The following is a 20,433-nucleotide window of genomic DNA, read 5'->3' on the forward strand; positions in this document are numbered from 1 at the left end:
TGAAATCTACAATACGCACGGCAGCATTTATGAAAAAAAATATTATTTTGCTTCAAAAGATACCTGTATCTGACAAGAACAACCAAATTCTTACTTAATCTCGCTTTATTTTTAGTGTATCCTTCTCTGAGGCACCCAGTTGTGAGTATGCGAAGACTGCGTTCATCACATTTTCATGTTTCTCAGTACAGAAATTTCTAAGGCTCTATGCTTCAGAAAAACCTTCAAGTAATGGTACCACTGTTCATTGTTCCAGTAGAAGTCATTAGAGACCCCAGTTTTATACAAGGCAAGAAGCGGGTAGCAGTGCTGTAAAAGTAGGGGGGTTTGTACAAACCAGTGTGACCCTCATGTAACCACACAGAGGCTAAATATCTATTTGGGTTCCATTAGCACATGGCCTTTACCTAGTCAGAGCATCAGCAGATGAAATACTCCTTTGAAATTTCTACATCAAAACAGTAAGTATGAAAAACACTGATGACAAGAGTGTTTCTAAGACACTTTGTATGAGACTGGAATCCAGTTCTTCAGGTAAATAAATGTAATTGATGCAGGATTGATATCCCTTTGCTTCTCTTCTAGTTTAATTTTTAAGAGAGGAGGCCTGCAGTACAATAGCTAAAAGAGATGTGGAATGTGAACCTTTGGAGCCAAATCTCCTGAGCTTCTGTTGGACACCTTACTGACATTTAGTTAGAATCGTGTTTTTATTTTTCGTCATGCAAATCTCAAGCTCTATCTTGCATACAGTGCATGTCATATACGTTACCTAAAATTTATATCAGATTAGTCCATTAGACCACTTAGAATTAGCATAAGAAAATTACTTTTCAGTCTAGAAAAACTCAGTGTCATGCAGACACATGATGTTATTACTTATCACTCTGCATATTGAATCTAGTCAGTTTGGATATTTTGTGTGCAATGAGATGACAGCATTTCTAAACATGCTGCATTATTTATTTTGGATGAATTACTCTTGCTGTGGTGATCTTGACTTCATTATGGTCAACCTGTTTGAACTCCATCAAAAGTGTCTTGAGCACAAGTCCGCTATGTTTCTAATTCAAACATGCCAAGAGAAACAGCAATTAGTCAATTCAATATAAGCAAAAAGTGGAACAAGAACAACTGAACACAAATTTGAAATGTTCTATTAATACAGTACTTATGATTCTAAAATAAAAGAGATTAAACTGACACAATTTGGAGTAAATGATGTGCTGTTTGGACTAAGGTTTTGAAGTAGAGGGTGGACAGCAGTTCAGTTGCATATTGAGGTGAAGGAGAGAAATAAATGAGTCACATGTCTACCTCTTGCAGCAGGGATAACCAACCCAGGTAGAAGCTCTGGGCTGAAAATCCCCAATCTGAATATATCTGAAGTTTTGAATGAGAGATGTGTGAGATTTAACCACACAGGATACAAAACCTAACGCCGCAACAGAAATATTGCAACACCACATATGGTAACTGGTTCTCTGCAAGGCAAACATTCTCATTTAAATAGTGTAGGTTCTGTCAGTGGTCCCCACGACTCTTATAAGTTCCTAATACTAGTTTTCTTTAGTTATCACAGAACTAGGCCCATCTGGTGTCAATTCCATTTTAAGATGGTTAGTTCAGCCGTGTACTGGAAATTAAAGTTCTTAATCCAGTGCTGCCAAGCCCACGTGGGGAACAAGCATTAAAAAGAGGTGTAGACAGGAGGCAGACTGTTATGCCTACATCCATCTCCCTGAAAAACTAGCTTTTCATTCCAAAGGTCCACCTTTGGCTGAAAATACTTTAAAAAGAAGATTCTGGTCATTCTTACATGGTTGCAGTAGTGATTAAGTCCAAACTATTGAGGTTAAATTTGGTCCTCATGGTATGCCAGAAATACATTACAGCAGCTCCACTTTATGCCACTTAGTTACTACAGTTGTTCAAGGTGCCACGGAAGAGTTAGGAATACCTAGAATGCACCATTCTTTGACCACTAGGTACTCTTATTCTTTCCCAAATCTTGTGTCAAAGCTTGAGATCTCCAGATGTTTCCCACACAGACTTGAGACAGGTTTCTGCTAATTTAATAATTAATTCACAGCTAATTCACTACAGAACTTGGATTAAGCACATTTCTGAGACGCAATGGTGCACAGATTAAGATAACACTAAGTTTATCCTGTGCTCTGTTTGCCTTGTGCACAACTACTTCTTCACATATTGGGTAAACTACAGAACTTGATATTCCAGTTCTTCTTGGCACTTGCACAGTACTCTTGCAATGTCTTTGGGCTTCCCAGTAGGAGTTGAGACACAATTTCTGGCTTAACAGATAGCTTTCAACTGACTTTGAAGGTTTTCTGTGCTTGCTGCCAGCATCATCTCAGTGGAGCATCAAGTTTCAAAGACAAAAATAGACTAACCAGTATTATCCTGCTATTCCCCTTTGCCATTTTGGGATTGCTTTCCCAATGTGGTGGGGTTTTTTTGGTTTTGGGGTTTTTTTAATAATTTTTTCAGGCTAGCCACAAAGCCAACATGTTACAACTAGGCACACTAAAACCACAATAATCTAAACTAAGCTTTCATCACCAAGAATGTGTGAGAATAGTTGCAAACACTCCCTTAAGGCCCTTAATCTCCAACACCATCATCCCCCTTCTATGTGCATGGTTGGAGGAGGCAGGGGAGGAGTAAATGAACCTCAGGAACTTTTTCCATTGGTTGTTACATTTCTCTGCCTACCATACACATACCATCAACACAGCAGAACAACTAGGATTGCAGCAAGTACCACCACCCCTTCACAGCTATGTGCCACTTCCCAATGCCATTCTCCCCTTCTCCATTGATACCAGGTCAATAGAAGTCCTGACTACCTGTCTCATACTCGACAAAGCAAAAATGAAGAAGCCAGAGGAATAACTAATCATAACAAGAGCAAAGAGGACAGAAAAATAACGGGCACTGGCTACATCTATGATATTCAGGAAAAAAGCAAAATTCTTAGCCAAACCAAGTCCTATTTTTCAGTTTCTGGAGTGACCAGAGAACTATAACAGATAGCTGGAATGCCACTGTTGACCCAGGGGAGCTGAGCTGGGGATTCAAAGCAGGGTGTGAGAAATGAGTGGGTTAGTAGGGAAGATCCAGAGTAAGAGAGGTATAGAAATACTGTGCAAATGGAGAATGTGGGGGGAATACAGAATTTGAAACATACAGACCAGGAATTCCTATAAGGAACTATCTCAATAACTTTCATCAGGTCTTTAATTTCAGAGATATTTTTCTTCTCCCTTTTCTTTCCAGTCACAAACTGCCATTGAGAAGGACTTATCCCTTTACCTCCGTCACTTTACTACTGTCAGAAGTAAAGCAGCCTTAAGCAATTAGCAGCAGTTGCCCCATGTTGAAACAATGAAACTGCTGAGCAATAGGGATAGGCTCATTATTATGACAGACCCAGCACTACAATAATCCAGAACAGGAATTCTGAATCCACTGCCAGAAGAATTACTGGTTAGTATGTTATTAACTTCACTGCATTTCATGCTGGAAACAATTCATCTAGTGTTTCACAAAATCGATTTCTTAGTCTCCCAATCGTACATATAGATGTCAAATATTGAAAGTCGCAATCTGATGAGAGCAGAGATGTGACTCAATCTGCTGCCCACCTAGACAACTCATGCGGCCCACTCTTCTGGGGGCAATTTGGGACTGCATACCAGACACATTCTTTGAGGCTGGTAGTAGCAGCCATCTCCCAAGAGTCCAAGACTCCAGCATGACACAATGGCCACAGAAGTACTTAACAGTGAGGACAAGAGTCTTCATGGAGCTAAAAGCCAAAAGCAATATTTATTGTCTCTCTTGACTTTTCAGAGAGCCTGAAACCACATATTTCTCTTATTGTGCAGAGATTGGAATTTGACAAGCATATCATTAAGTTCAGAAACTCAGGGAGATAAACTACTATGCATTTCAACTAGTGTGAAAGTGAAGTTTAACTGATTTTAACTATCCACTACTGTAAACTTGTAAGCTATTGTTTGTCTGTAGTTAGCAACAGCCACAAGGGGTTTGCTAGCCACTATTTCATCAACTGTTGCCCCAGGTTTCTCTCACCGAACCATGGTGAAAACTAGTGAGTGAAACCCCAAGGGGTGTGCTCCCATTGTGCTGTCCAAGATGACCATCAGACACAGTCCACAGTTGTGCAGCTCCGGAGACACCACTCTCAAACACTGCATTTAACAGCTAACTCACTTCCCAAGCAGTCTTCTTTCCAGTTGCCTCTCTTCTTCACTGACTGTTAGGAATTACTGACTTTTGCTCAGGTCCTGCAGAGCTCCGCACAGCAACTCAGTCACCTCCCCACACCCAGGTGCACCTGTGGGGAGAGGCTTTCAACACTACTCTTTTTCATCATGGCATTTATCTCTCCCCAACAATCTTTGGCTTTTAGGCCCACTCACTTCGGCAAGACTCTCACAGCAAACATTTCTGCTCTTATTTGAAGTTACCTATTATTTACACTATACTCAAGTTTTACTTTTGCTGCTCCTTTCATTAGCCAAGTATCTGAGCAATTGTTCCTTCAAGCAATGAATTCAGCAGTTACAGATACAGAGGTGTAAAGTGTAACGTGTGGATGAGGTACAAAAACATAGGATCTGCCCTTTTTCCCATTCCACCTAGGGCATCAGAGGGCTGAGGAAGCCTGAATGTGGAGAAAACAACACCAAGCTAACTCCAGCAAGTTCAACAAATGTGACCAGGTTTGAAATGTGGTGAGGAAGTACACATCAACACATCCATGTTTATCTCCTAAGACAAGTCCAGTTTGTAGCTAATTTCGTTTAGTCAACACTGAAGGGTGCATCTATACATATAAGCGTTTAAAGAAGGTGACAGCAAGAGAATGGAGCCAGGCTGCTCTCAGGGGTGCTGCACAACAGGACAAGAGGCAATGGGTGGAAACTGAAGCACAGAAGTTCCACCTGGACATGAAAACTTAACTGTGCAGGTGACTGCACACTGGAACAGGCTGCACAAAGAAGTTGTCCCTTATCGGAGAGACCCAAGAACCGTCTGGACAAAACCCCATGCCACGTGCTCTGGGATGGCCCAGATTTAACAGGGAGGTTGCACCAGATGACCTGCTGTGGTCCCTTCCAATCTGACCGATTTTGAGAGTCAGTGATTCTGTGATCTTCCCAGTCTAGCCTCGCTCCCTGACCAAGCTCGCCACACGACACAGCAGGCTGGAGCGATGACGGGCCGGGATGCCCAGGGGAAGGAAAGCCGCAGGGGAACGGGGGCCGCGCTGCCTGCAGGGGGCGCTCTGCGCGGCACCGCGCCCGCCCCGGCGCGCGTGGGCGCAGAGGCGGAAGCGGCGGCGCGGCCATGGCGGCGGCGGGCGTGGGGCAGCAGTGGGTGCTGGTGGAGATGGTCCAGGCCTTCTACGAGGTGCGGCCGGGCCGGCGCCCCGAGCGTGGCGGGGCGATGTGAGGGCGGCTAGGGGCTCAGGGAGCCGGGAGGTATCGCCGGAGCTGCCCCGAGGGCGGTGGGCGGTGCTGGGTGGTGTATCGGCAGCTGAGCTCGGGTCGGGGCTGCGGGGGTCGGGCTGCACTCGCTGAATCGTGAGTGTATGTGAGTGCGCCGCGGCTGTATGTTGGAAATATACACACATGTCCTATTTCTCCAGGTTTATAAAGAGACGTTTCAGGCGTGTAGCAAGAGCATTAAGCCATAAGGTTCACAGTATTTTACTGGGGTCAAGGTTTGTAACTTACAAATGTCGTTTGCAAAGGAAGAAACGGCGTTTAAATGTTTAAATGTTTGAACTCCCTCCTGGTGGAGATCAGCTGTGCATGTTTGTACCCAGGCTTTGTTTCTTGATATTAAAAAGGATGTGATGATGATAAGCGGTGCTTTTGTGTCCCTTCCTTTGGCAAAGGGTAGTAATTTTTAAGAATGTGTGCAAGATTTGCAGTCCGAATATAGAAGTGCTTAGCTAATGAAGCAGGTAGCACTGAGTCCAGGATAATTGTAGGCACTGAAAAGCACAAATCTCAGTGGAAGTATATTGTGTGTTCTTCAGATGTCATGTCATACATGTCGTGTATATATTCTTAATATGTTTGGTAAACTGAAAAGTACTCTGCAATAGGTAACATTTGTTATTTACAGTTTGATATGCCATAGGACTCTTTACTGCTTTTAAAAGCTTGCATCCATTTTACTTTAGTTTCTGGATGTGTGGTAAGTTCCACTTTGTTGGCAGGTCAGATACCACCAAAAATGTTGATATGTGGGAGCAATTCCCCTGACTTGAAGAGGGAGTGTGCTCATTTGTATGCACTTCTAGTCTTTTAAAAATAATAGACAGGAGCCTTTCTGAAAAGGAATAACTAAACTCACAATTAATTCTAGGTGTCCAGTGCTGATGCCATAACTTCACATCTTCTTCAAACTAGCTGTGCTGCCAAGGCAAACTGATTTTTATCCCCCTGGCACCCAAAGAGGCTAACTTTAACTTGGATCAACTCTTGTATTCCCGTGCTTGGTGTCTATACAAGAGAGTAAAGGACATAAGGACAGAACTATTTGAGCTGCTTCAGTTGGTTTATACCTGACCAAAGTGCCTGTAAAACTGACAGAAGCTGGCTGTAAGAACAGAATTGGCTTTCTTTGTAAATGGCTGTCCCTGCTGGTGGAGTGTAAGTTGCAAAAATGGAGGAGTTGAAGTGACTTAGTATAGATGACACAGACCTTCAGGCTCTCAGGATGCTTCTGCTTGTTTTGAAAGCTGTCTGCCTTCACGGATGCTGACTGGTGCAACCTGTGTTACTTAACCGCCTTTACTCTCAGTGTTCAAAATTATGTGTGGAACTGAAATCAATTATCAGTTTAGAACATGCTTTTTTTGTGAACAACAGACCAAATCCGTTCAAACTCAAGGTAACAGCTACAAGTAATAGCTTCAAAACATTCCACTTATATTTAGTTAAAATTTTTACTGATTTAGAAATCTATGAGCTGATGATAAGTTTTGGGTTGTTTTCTGAGTGTCCTAGTAGGGACAAAATGGTTGTGTTGTGTCACACTGCTTCAAATAGAATTCTCTTTAGACTAATTTGTGTACTTTTGTTTTCAGGCTCCTGCTTACCATCTTATTTTAGAAGGAATTCTAATACTATGGATAATCAGACTTCTTTTCTCCAAGACATATAAGCTTCAAGAGCGATCTGATCTAACACTTAAGGTACAGTGAAAAAATATTTCTCTTTAGAGAAACAGTTCATAGCAATTGATGTATTTATTGGGTGTTGAACCATTGCTGCATTATAAATATTTCTGGTGTTTTTTTCTTTAACTTCAAAGGGTGAGCTTACTTTTGACTCAGGAGCTGCTTGTTGTTTAAATGTGTCAGTGTGTGCTTTTAAAGTAGCACTGTGTTTGGGAGTCTGAGAAATAAGAAAAACTGATATGGCAGTGACGGTTAAGCTCTGAAAAGCTGTCATTAGCTCTCCTCAATGGAGGGCTTTATTTTAAAGATGAAAGATATGTTAAAAATGCCCATCAGGCAAAATTAACTGTAAGAGTTTTCCTGCATCAGATATGTTTCATCTCTAGTATTTTGGAGGATACTTTTTTTTTGTTTTAAGGAGTCATTCTCTCTGCAGTAGAAGGCAGGAAAAGGCAACTGTTGGATAATTGGTGACCCAAAAAAGATGAAACCTGTCTTTTCCTTAAAAAGTAAGAAATTCACTCATATGTCTCTATATGCATCTTGGATTTTGTCATGCAGTTGCAGGTCATCATCTTAATTTGTGACTAACCATTTGCTGAAGCTGTGGAAGGTATGCAGACAAATCTCCAATAGTGCTGTGTGGGAAAGAAAATTGTTCTGTGTGTGTTTAACTGGGGCATTGAACAACTCGGAGATTGCACATGTAGCTGATCTGCTACATTTCAGTGGAAGCAAGGGTTTAGAAGGGTGTTAGGAGGAAAACATGTGGAAATGGCCTAGGCTTAAATAATCTTTTACTTTTGCAGGATGTCACTGTCAGGACAGCAGTTATTAGGCTTTCTGAAAAATAGAAGCATGCAAATATGTTATTGCTGTGGTGCTTTCATTGATATTTTTACAAACTTTTCTGAGTTTGAAGGGTGAAAAGGAATGTGAATATTAGCAAAAATGCAACCAGGGATCAAGAATTACCTTGTAGGTAGACTAGATATATTGATTCACATTGCAGATTACAGAGCCAGAAAGTTACAGTGAGCCCTATTGCAGCAAAGGGTTTTACTGTTAAAGAAACCAGCAGCTTATTATCTTTATCTTGGTGGCAAAAAAATATAGCATGGGTGAATGCTCTTTTTTCTGATCCTGTGTTCAAGCTGTCTAGCCATGGAGGTGGTGCAAGTCAGAGTAGCTGACTGTATGATTGACTTTTGAAGATGAAAGTAGTGGTTGCTGTAGGAAGAACTGTATTTGGAAGGGAATGTCTTGTCTACAGATAGTTCACTGAGAGTAAGCATAAACACAGCAATGAAGTTAGTGTGAATATATCTTCTACAGTTGGAGGAATTAAGCAAACTGATTCTTCAGAGTCATGGAATGGTTCCATTTCTCTTTCTACAGTGTAGATAATTCTTTTGAAGATACCTAATGTATTTTGTGTAGGGGAATAACTGTAAACGCAGAGAGATGTGCCTTCTCCTTAAACTTCATGAAAAATCTGCACTTAATTGGCACTAGTCTGTGTTGTAGATTTACCCCAGTAGACTTGAGCATTGCACAGCTGCTCACAAAGCAAAGGAAGACTAAAAGTAAGAAAACTTTTGAGTGAATATAAAATTATTTAATAAGTGAAGTGGAAGAAGACAGAAAAGACGAGTGGTGTCTCATTCACCACCTCTCATGGAGGGACCAGCATCAGACAGTTCTTGAGCAAAAGTTGACTAAATTCCTTAAAACTCTTCTTCTCCCTTTTGTTGCCCTGTGACATCATACAGTATGGAATCTATGTTTGGTTGTTTCAAGCCTGATTGTGTCCTTTCCCAGTCTCTCAGGCATGCACCAGACTATTCACTCGGGGAAGAGAGTGTGAAACAGATGGTGCTAGCCCTGTGCAAAGGCTGTTCAGCAAGAGATACAACTTTAATGTTTTACCAGCATTGTTTTAGTCACAGCACTGTGTCATCTGCTATGAAGAAAATTCCCACCTTTACAGCCAGACCCAGTACAGTCTGTTTCATACAATACAGGATCCCATAGAGGCAAGCTTCTGTGTCAGTGTTCATCTCCGTGTAGAAACGTGTCAGCTGTTCAGCAAGGAGACTGCTGCTGATTTGCTTTCTGACCTGTTCTAGTTTGAGTCATGCTGTGGTGTCCAGTCTTTACCACACCAGAAAGAAATACTAGGTTGCTCAGGTAGAGCCACCGGAGGCAGGCCTGCTTAGGTGGTAGAGCACACACTACCTTTATGCCAGCCACTCATGTAATGGTACTTGAAGTTTCTTTGTGAATTATTTTTGGAATGCTGCCAGAGCAGACCTGGCTCCATGTAATAAATATTAATGAAGAATACAATTACTGCACAGCCATCTTAGTGATCTGTTAGGACAAGTCCATCCTGGGGAACAAGAAACAGACGATATATTGTGCAACCTAGTGAACTTAAGAGTCATGTGTCTAAAACTGTGAAGAAATCCACCCTGAAGGTGGATTTTAGGTTCAGTCAAATGTGTAGCAAGAGTACTTCGAAATCTAGTGCAGAAATCTCCTTTCAACTGGTGAAATCACCTTTCAACGCTTATGCTTTGTTAATAGTGTTTGTAAGTATTCCTACTGCTTCTTTTAGAAAATAGTATCTCCCAAATCATTAACTAGAAAGGTGGAGTGCTTCCCTGATACTGTAAGTTACTGATAGTTCAGTGTCTTAGGAAATCAGTCTGTGGCCATACAGGGTGCTAGACATAGATTATTATGGGCTTTCACACAAAGTAAAATCTGTAGCAAGTGGAAGTGACCATGAGGACTGGAGTGGGCTATGGAAGTTTGCATGGCAGCACTTAGCTCAGTGTGAAAGGAAGGTGCTCTGCAGGTCTGTTTGTCTTTTACTCTGCAGTAAGTGATAATGATACTGAGGTTTTCTCTCAAAATCTCTGAAGTACTACTAAGAGTCGCATCTTCCTATTTTTTCTTTGGTTTCAGAATTTCCACTGCAGTGGTAGCATGGGATGCATTTTATTTGAGTGATACTAGTCAGGAAGCTGGAAAGTTCCTATTGGAGACAAATGTTTAATGTGTGGCTTTGAAATGCATAGACCTTGAGAGCTCTGTTTTGCAGGAACAGCATTCACAGAATAATCAGATACTGTTCTATAGGGAATAGCAGAGGTAGTCTGTTGTAAAGGTTTTCAGTAATTCTGAGCCAAGACTCCCTAGGTAGGTAAAATTTCTCTTATGTATGAGCGTACATACATACTTTGAAAGAGAGAAATTTCTAACTAGCATGCCCATTATTTGTGCCAGTTTGTCCCATTATGTTACATGAGTCTAGAAGTACTGTGAAATTAAAGACTTACTTGAGTTTTATTAATCTTTTGATATTAATGTAGAATATGCATGTATGACATCATTTTGAGCACTAAGAACTGTCTTCATTAACAAAATTGCTACCTTTTCTTAAGAACCTGGGTGAACAAGGCAACTTCCTTAATCATTTGGGTTGAATGTGTTTACACCCAAGTATTTTCCTTATCCAAGGTATATAGTAATTAAAAAGTGAAATCCGCAACAGAACACAACCACCCAAAACCATTCTGTATTTATGTATTGGAATCTATGTGTATTTAGATAAACAGATTTAAGATATTTCTATGTATAAATATGCACAAATTCAAGATTCCCTAACATGTAGGGTTAGGGTTCAGAGAGCCAGAAAGCCTAAAGCTAAGTATACAAAAAGGTATTTATTATAATTTATAAAATACAGTTGTAAGCATTTTATAGATTATATTTTCATGTTTATTATGTATTATTAATAAAGTAAAATCTTTACACTTTATAATGTTACTTATATTTTATCTATTGCTTATATAAATTAAAAGTAATTTTAAAAGGGCAAGAGGAAGAGTTGCGGTATGAGTTCACATACACTGCAGTCCAAGAAAAGTGGAAACTGAAAGTTTTGAGTTCATTCTCTTCATCAAGTGGGTGTTATGGTGTGTTACAGTGTGAGGACAGTGTGAATTAAAAAGATAGTTTTTCTGTATGTTTGAAAATAAGCTTTTTAAAATTTATATTGGTGTGAAATTTTATCTGTTTAGGAGGTAAAAGATAGAAGTACTCTGATGTTGGGTCACTGCATGTAAGTCTTGCTTCTGCCCTGCCCTTTTGTTCCGAGGCAGATGGTCATGTTTACCCTGAGCAGTTGAAAGGGTAGGCCAGTGTGCTGCAGTATTTGGTGAATGGAAGGAAGAAAGGGTTTGCACTGTCTTGTCTGCAGCAGTGGCTGGCTGGTTTAGATTGAGATTGGTGCTCATTTTAATCATCAGTGTCTCCAATGCTGTCCTCTGCTGAGAACTCAGGGAAACAGTTGACATAAGATGTGAATATGCAAATGTTTGTCTATGTCCATGAAAAACCAAAATGTTGTGTAATGGGTGAGGAGAATGAATGTGAGCTAGAATTAATGAAATGGTGTTGTTTGAAAGGACATTTACACCTCTCCTGTATATTCTAGGTTGTATTATGAGAAAAATTAGGATGTTGCCATGTCTCATCTGTGGCTTGTGACCTATGCTGTTAAGTTCGTGTGCAACAAAGATTTTAAAGGGAAGAGCAGAAACTTCTTAGGAATTCGTGTGAGGGGGGATAGGAATACTAATTAGGAATTGCTCATTATCTTCATGTTAATAGATCTTAACTGTAATTGGAATGTGCTAATTTACTATGGTTACAGTGGCCGTCTATACATACCTTTTTCTTACTGCTAAACTCTGTGACAAAAGTATTTTGAGCTTATGTCCTCAGTAGCTAACCAGTTTGATGATATTTTGCTACACTTAGCTAAAAAACTTAGACTAATGAAAAAGCTAAGTACATGCTTCCACAGTTTTAATTCTGCTTTCTTTGAAGAAAAGGAATTTTTTGTTGCCTGCTCTGCCTTAAAGCTCTTCAAGTGTTCTGTGTTCAAGTTTCAAGCAGAAAAAACCACCATGAATCTGAAGTCCTTATCACTAAGGCATTTGATGTCAAATAAAACTTTTCTTATTTATCCTTCCATAACTGACAGGCTGCACCCATTTCTCACCTGGTTTATTCTGCTGCCTAATTAAAACAAAACCCAATAACCCTCCCCTGCAAAAACCCCAAACCGAAATGAAGCACGACACCAACCAACAACCCTGTGCTCCAACATGAACACAAAACTCTTGATTCTAGACACACTATACATTAGGGATTTGGGACCTTTCAACAACTACTGTAGCAGCAGAGTGAAGGCTGCGTGAGCATGTGTCCTGCTTTATGATTGTCTCAGAACTCCTTCATGAACTCTTGTGCAAAGGTATAAGATACTACTGGGCAACTGCAACTCATGAGGGATGTGGTTTCCCAATAGCATCACCCTGTATAGGTTGGGTTTGGGACTCCTGTTGTGAGTTCTACTTTAGATATATATCCCATCCTGCTTTTGCTGACTTAGTTTTCATCTGGATTTGAATAAAGCTTTTGTCTGGTTTTGTAACTGCTTCTGCCAGCACAAGGAGCAGCAATGTCTGGATAGGAGAGGACTGCACAGTAGCAGCTGCTGGCTTGCAGTGTGGTTGAGCATCACCCTTAGTGTAAAATTACGTGTTTGATTTTTTTATTTTCCATCCAGATAGTAATATTATTTACTGGTATAGAGATGCCCACTAGTGTTGTGAGACGAAGATGGAATTTTATCTTGGGTTGTGGTTTCACTTTGAGATTAACCTGAATTTAGGTACTATTTTGAAGGTGAATGTGCCCTCAGTATTCCGCCATGGTTAGGTGTAGGATATGTGGTTTAGTAGTTGTTACCTTTTCTTGAGCCCTTGACTGTTTTTCTTCATTGTATCCTTCTCACATATTTGTTACTTTGCTGCTAAGTATTTTAATGCCAGTGTTGTTGAAATAGCACTATTGATGACTCAAGAATGTAAATTGAGGCAATCTATATTAAATTTTTATGTAATTCATACTCAGTTACATAATTCTCCTCTACATAAACTGTAGAGGTGATTTTTCATATTTAACAGGTTGAATGGAAAGCACTGATTAAAATCTGGTAGGGACATCATGTTAGTATCTCATCTCTTGATTATTGTGTAAGATCTTTAATACACAGACACATCTGGTCCATGTTTCTTTATATCTTATTCCCTTCCCAATTTCATAATTGCGAGCCTCTCATTTAAAGATCCTGGGATAATACCGATTTTTAAGTGTCTCAGAAAGGTGACATGTACTAGCGTACGTGATTTCTAATACGATAGTTATCAACTGTTTTTTAGTACATAATACATTTTCTAGTGGAAATCCCTTCTCAAACAGTATTTCTTTTCTTCTGATCAGGAAAAAGAAGAATTGATTGAAGAATGGCAGCCAGAGCCTCTTGTACCTTCTGTGCCAAAAGATCACCCAGCTCTCAATTACAACATTGTTTCAGGGTAAATATAACCAAAATAAATTCTGTTTACTTACTTCGACTCAAATACTTGATATCCCTATTTTAAAGCGTATTGCTCATTAAGCATTTCCATATCCTTAAAACCTTTTGTAAATGAACTGCATTGCATTTTTAAAGAGCCGGACTGAATTTGCCTCTGAAAAGATCTTGGTTTTGTAACATTATCAAGATTATGTTACTAAGAAAATCTTTCTTACTTTAAATGTTGTCCTTATTTTTTTTTTTTCAATGTTGAAGGTGGGAGAAGGAGTTGTTGTATCTTTGCCTTCATTGTTACTCTCTATTGTTTGGTATTAATTTGTTTCATACTTCCTGAAGACATGGACTTAGACCTCCAAAACTGGATACCACCTTCTTACATCATTGCTAATCACTTTAAAAGAAACTACTTCCTGTGTCGCCACTTGGCAATTGCTGTGGTTTAACCCCAACCAGCAGCTAAGGCCCATGCAGCTGCTCACTCCTTCATCAGTGGGACTGCGTAGAGAGTTTGAAGGGTCATGATTGAGATAAGGAGTTTTATAGGGAAAGCAAAAGCCATGCAAACAAGCGAAGATAAGCGAGGAATTCATTCAGTGCTTCCCATGGGCAGGGAGGTGTTCAGCCATCTCCAGGAGAGTAGGGCCCCATCACATGTAACAGTTACTTGGGAGCACAAATGACATACCTCCAAACACGCTCTCCTTCCTCTCCTTTCCCATGCTTTATGTAGTGAGCATGCCATATGGTCTAGTCCCTTTGGTCAGTTTGGATCACCTGTCCTGGCTATGTCGCCTCCCAACCTCCCATACACCTTTAACTTCCTTGCCAGTGAGGCAGTGTGAAAAGTAGAATAGGCCTTGGCTCTGTGTGAGCTCTATTCAGTAATAAAATCTTCTCTATGTTATCAACCCTGTGTTCAGCACAAATCCAAAACACAGCTCCGTACCAGCAACTGTTAAGAAAATTGACTCCGCCCCAAACCCAGTACATGCTTCATGAAAAGTTGTTTTCCTTTGGACATTAAGAATTGGAAATGGTGGATGGTAAAGCTGTTTCGTGAGAAAATCTGTGGCACAGTGTGACTTTATTGTGTTACAAGGCTTTTAAAGTGTTTGATGACTTAGGCAAGAGTCACACTATTTTAGAAATTGATTTGAAGCTTCTTTTTACAATCTTCAGGTTTGCGTGTCAGTAACTTTTACTTTGTAAGCATTCGTAATATCCTTCTATTGACACTAATAATTTGAAATAATTTAGTGACAGTACAGTTATTTACTGTCATAGTGAGGTCCGTTTTGATGGTTCCACTACCACAGAGAAGTCTGCTGTGTACAAGTGATGCCTGTTCTAATTAGTTATGATGTGAACAATTCTTACGTTATTCTTCAGAATTTTGAAGCAAGCACTACTGTGAGGTTAAAGGAAGTGTTGGGTGTTTAAAAAAACCAGAACAAATATATGTTGTAGAGTGATTCAGAAAATGTTTAGATTATTAGAACTTTCCAGGACTTACAGCAAGGAAATGTATTGTGACAGAATGTTAATGTGTTGTGGCTACTCAATAGCGTATCCTTCAAGAGAGTAGCCACTCAATAGTGGCTGTCGGGAAGACTTGACATTTGTCTTGTAACATTTAAGCTGCCAACTGACTGCTACCCCGCAAGTTGCTCAACAGCTGTAGACTGGAACTTTGATTGTAAAATTATTAAAACATGTTTTGGAATTAATACAGGAAGAAAAATGTCTGCATCCTGATTTCAGCTCAAGAGCATTTCCCCTTTTTAACCAGTATTTTAGGGAGACCCTATCTATTGAGGTAGTTTTTTCAGTTATTTTCGTGTCTGAGTGTCTGTCATGAGTGGTGATGTACAAAAATCCTACTCATAAACCAAATTTGGATTTGAAGGAACCTTTAAAGGTTATCTCATTTTTACTGTTGCCATTTGCACACCTTCCGCTTGACCAGGTTGCTCTGAGCCCCATCCTGCCTGGTCTTTAACACTTTCAGGGATGGAGCATCCACAGCTTCCTTCTCTGGACAGCCTGTTCGGTGCCTCACCACTCTCACTTATCTTTGTAATACCGGGTGTTGATGGTATAATGTGGGGATAACAAAAGCTCAAAACCACTACAGAAAACTAAGTATTTCAGTAAAAATGTTGACTTTCTGTGTTTGTGAGGCAGATTTTCTCCTCCGTCAGTAGGCTGTGCTGTTTGTACCCTGTGTTTATATTCTTCTTTCTGCATAGTCAAGTAACATTGCCAAATGATGAGGAAAGCCAAAAACTCAGACCAAAAAAGTTTTTTGTCCTAACCAAAAAAGTGACCCATCTTGAACCAGCTCTGAAGAAGGTACCCACAGCAGCTTTCACAGTTCAGAAATTAGTGGTAGCCTTTCTGAGAACTAATCTATTCAAGATAGATTGTACAAGATTTCACTCAGAAAATGTAAATCTATTTCCTAAAACAGTACATCTGAAAAATTTCATGCTAATTCTTGTTCTGCTTTAAAATAGAAGTCACATTAGTGTACCGTCTTAACTTTATTTTCTTCTGTGACTGCTTTTTTCAATATATGAAACACTTTAGTGAGAGACCCAAGAATAGTGGGCATGCTATCAATCCTTAAAAGACAATTTCTGAAGGATTTGCTTTCTAGTTCTTTGAATATAGCTTGAAATGATATTTTTATTTACTGTTTAAGCTGGATCACTTTATCACTTTGTATCTCATAACTGTTGTTCCTAACCATGATGCCTAATGTTATAGTAGGGGAAGGGAGATACATAAAAAAACCCCAAATGTTTTGGGATTTTCTTTTTGCAAAGACTTACTGTTGTTGCAAGGTAGGGTTTACAGTGCGGTCAATATCCATGTTTTGGTTATAATTATTCACTGAAATAACATTTTTCCATTTATATTTTTCTTATTGTTTCTTTAGAAGTTTGGGTAAAATTCTGATAGGAAGGGGTGGCCAAGTTTCCATGAAGGCTGCAGCTTTATAAAGGCCAAGTTGTTGGTGAACATTGGTGTGTTTTCTAGATTTGAGAGGTGAAGCTGAGGCAAATTGTTGTAAATTTACCTGATTTGATAGTGTGCTGGGAATATACTGAATCTCATGTTAGTGACAAAATGTATGTATATGTATACAGGACTGCTCTGGTGAATATCCATGAAACTAGGTAATTATTTCACTTAGTAGGACATCCAGACTTTGGTACAGCTTACTGATGAGCTAGACAGAGGAACTGATCCAAGACAGTTTGCTGCACATTTCTATAATGCTACTACTGTGCAGAAGATGCATTGCAGTAATACGGGACGGCTCCATTGTGGGGACAGGTTCAGCATTCAAAAGATGCACGTGCACTGTGTTAGTAGAAAGCTTTCCAAAGCTGTTTAGTAGACTTTCGGAATTGCTTAGTTGAAGCAATATGTGCTCCATTTTCTCAAGTGGACAGATACAACATGAAATCATTGAGATTTTTTAAGTGAAGTTCAGGCAGTTCAGTGTTTTTCATAACTTGCAATGAATAGCTTGGGCTTTAAAGTTACTTGCTTTGCACGCCGAATGTACCCATTGAAATATTTTCAGCTACCAGGTTTGGAACAGCTGTGCACAGGCATTTGATGTTTGAGCTGCCCTGTTTAATTTTGATCAAGGAAATTGCCCACTGCTAGTTTTCCACATGGGAAAAGCTTGTGAAAATTACTGTGTCTGAGGAATGGCACAGAATCTCAACTGTAGTATTTGACAGCAGGTACAGAAATGGACAGACATAGGGTTTTGTGTTTAGCTTAGATTTGAGACGTCTAAACTCTCCAAGTGATTAATGGGAATTTTTGAACTTGTTGTATTGATGTGTATAATTGCCAGAACAGGTCTGCTGTATACTGTATACAGTATACAGACATGATGCTTTAATTTAAAGGCATAATATTGCCCTCAGTTTCATATATATAATGCTCTTGGTACTTTGCTAGTAGTGTGTGTTTTCGGACTTTCTCTGTTTACTGATTACATAAATTACTCAAACCAGTACAGATTAAACTGAATCGGAAACTTGAGGTGATAGTAATCAGTAACTAATACAGTAGTTTTGTCCACTTACAGCTACTATTTATGTTTCAATAGCTGTATCAGTACAAGATAGGTATTCTCGGGTTGCTTTATGACAGAAACATTTATTTTGAATTAGTTTTTCACTCGGAAGAAAGAGCAAAGAGGTATCATTTTCATTTTTAGTATTTTTTCTTGAAAACAGATATCACTTTGCTTTTAAAGTAGAAGTTTCATTTATCTCTTCAGAGGTCATCTTTCTATGAATTAAGTTTTCAATAAGGAATCATGAAATATCTCAAGCTATTTACAGTTTCTTTATTAAATTTCAGGAATATAGGTTTTGTTGAGGATATTTGTGACTTGACACTGAATTTAAATACTGATTGGCAGCTGCAACAGAATAAGTAGAAAGAGTCTTGAAAAACCTTAGTGCCTTCCATTGTTGAAAAACAGAACTCCTGTATTATGTGTTTATGAAAATAATAACTGTTCATTCATAACAATAGGTCTATATTTTTTTTTCAGTCCTCCCACACATATAATCACTGTTAATGGCAAGGAATGTATAAACTTCGCATCATTTAACTTCCTTGGACTTCTGAATAATGAAAAAGTTAAGGTGAGTTATTTCAGTTACTCTATTTGTGTGATTATTCCTCTCTTACTTTGTATGTTATCTCGGGAAAAAGAGTACAGAAAGCATGAACTTCATGAATAACATACTGCTAAAGCAGGAAGTAAGATTATACATCTCATAATGTGCTATTCAAGTTTCTATTTTTACTGAAGTTTAATCCAGTGTACTTACTGCATACCTAGTTGATTATCAAGTTAGATTAGTATTTCATGTCCATTAGAATAAAATGGGTGATGCTTAAACACTTGTCTAAAATAGTTTTGAGGTGAAATTAGTTACAGATTTCAGTATACTGAATTCAGTATACTTCTGTGAAGCAGGTCATGTTGCATGATAGAAAAAGTCATCTGTGTACATTGTAAAATTGTCGGTGTGAAGTGTATAGGAAAGCTAATGCAGGAATATTTCATGTGGTTCTTTCCTATTAAAGAGTGCAGCCCAGGCTTCTCTGAAGAAATACGGTGTTGGCACTTGTGGACCCAGAGGATTCTATGGTACTTTTGGTGAGTAACTTTCTTTGATATGCCTTTAAAGGTATTCAGAATAGTTTGGTAAACCAGCCAAAGTAGTCCAATAAGCAAAAAGTTATTTCTGTTGCTCTTAAGAACAGTTATCCTCTTATGCACATTTTACTGTAGTTGTTGAGGGTTGGTAGCGCTCATTCTTCCTGGCTTTGTTTCTTATTATTTTATCTATTTTCTTACTTTTTCTAATGCTGGTCTTTGAGGACAATTGCGAAGTTTATATATAAATCTCTTGTAGTTCTGGTAGCCATAATAGAGAAAATAAACCTATTAGAATTTAATAATGCATGGTGACTGAATGTTTAAATGTAAGTGCGAATTAAACTTTCTGCAAAACCACAAGGGGGCAGTGTGATTTCTGTGACTAATGTGACTACTTCTGTGACTATTAGTGCTGTAGCCAGAATTAAGTTTTTTCAGTACTGGTAATTTTAATGCTGTAATTGAGAGATTTTATGACCTGAGCAGGTTTTTCTAAGGTAAGGGGTTTTCATTCTTTTTAAAGAAGTAGTAAGTTGTTAAATACTGGGCTCTGGACATAGTTCTTTACAGGCATTTATATTTTGAAATATCGCATGTGAACCAAAGAGTTATACATGAATAGCTGCACAGTTACAGGCTAAAACTGTCAATTCGTTTTGTGAACTTTCTAGTCTCTCCCCAGAGATGATGGAATTCTGAGGAGGACTATACTCAAATTACTTCATAGAGTTAGCTTCCTGCAGCCTTGCCTTGAATTCAAGACAAACTTGAGCTTTTCTTGGTTAATCAGACTAGTCCTATAAGTGTTCAACTTGTTGCTATACCTAATTTAATTTGATAGAAGTCTATCAGAACAGGGTTGAGTCTTGATATCAATCTTAGAAATTGTTCATTAGCTTAGAACCATAATTTGTTTCTAAGGAGTGTACTGGTGGCCCACTAATTAGTATAGTGTTTGCAGTTTTCAATTAAGCTAGGCTAATCCAAATGGTGTAACCATACTAAAGCAAATCACTGCAATAAAGGAAAGTCATATAGTATTCCGATTTTATTGCAATGGGACCTTAATATTGCCTTAGCACTTTTCAACCTCATGGTTAAACAAACCATTCATACCCTTATGTAATGATGTACCAGGTGTGTGTCATTTTGAACTTATGTGTTCTTGCCCTTGGCAAAATTTTCTTAGGCTTGCAGAACATTTTTCCATAGCACAAATCTGAATATATTTGTTAGCTGCCTTTGCTGACAGTACTTGTTTTGCCCAATTTTTTACCTAGACCTTGCTTAGTGTAATGGTGGTTGTTTCTAAATAAGGCACAGTGAGAAGAATGCAAGTCCTGATTCTGAACAGTGATGTTCTTGTCATCTTTTCCAGGTGAATTGTGTAAATGGTCACTCAAAACTTTTTTCCTCATTAGGTATCAATAGCTGACCACTCAAAAATAGTAGCTCAGTTCTTATTTCCCCTCATTTGTTATTCTCTACTGATGGGGCTTCAAAAAGAAACATTTTGGACTG

General features: G+C 39.0%; 1 protein-coding gene across 1 annotated transcript in view; it reads left to right on the forward strand.

The window, feature by feature from the left end:
* Nucleotides 1-5,385: 5,385 nt before the first annotated feature.
* Nucleotides 5,386-20,433, forward strand: part of SPTLC1 (serine palmitoyltransferase long chain base subunit 1) — a 31,621-nt gene continuing 16,573 nt past the window's right edge. Inside the window, exons 1-5 of the mRNA XM_066181634.1 lie at nt 5,386-5,463; nt 7,154-7,261; nt 13,610-13,704; nt 18,295-18,388; nt 18,837-18,909. Coding sequence (XP_066037731.1) covers nt 5,401-5,463; nt 7,154-7,261; nt 13,610-13,704; nt 18,295-18,388; nt 18,837-18,909 — 433 coding nt within the window. The 5' untranslated portion in view covers nt 5,386-5,400. The remainder of the gene's footprint in view (nt 5,464-7,153; nt 7,262-13,609; nt 13,705-18,294; nt 18,389-18,836; nt 18,910-20,433) is intronic.

Source organism: Chamaea fasciata, unplaced genomic scaffold (genome assembly GCF_029207755.1).
Source record: "Chamaea fasciata isolate MVZ Bird 193981 ecotype frontalis unplaced genomic scaffold, bChaFas1.0.hap1 SCAF_4, whole genome shotgun sequence".
In the NCBI taxonomy this organism is placed as follows: domain Eukaryota; kingdom Metazoa; phylum Chordata; class Aves; order Passeriformes; family Sylviidae; genus Chamaea; species Chamaea fasciata.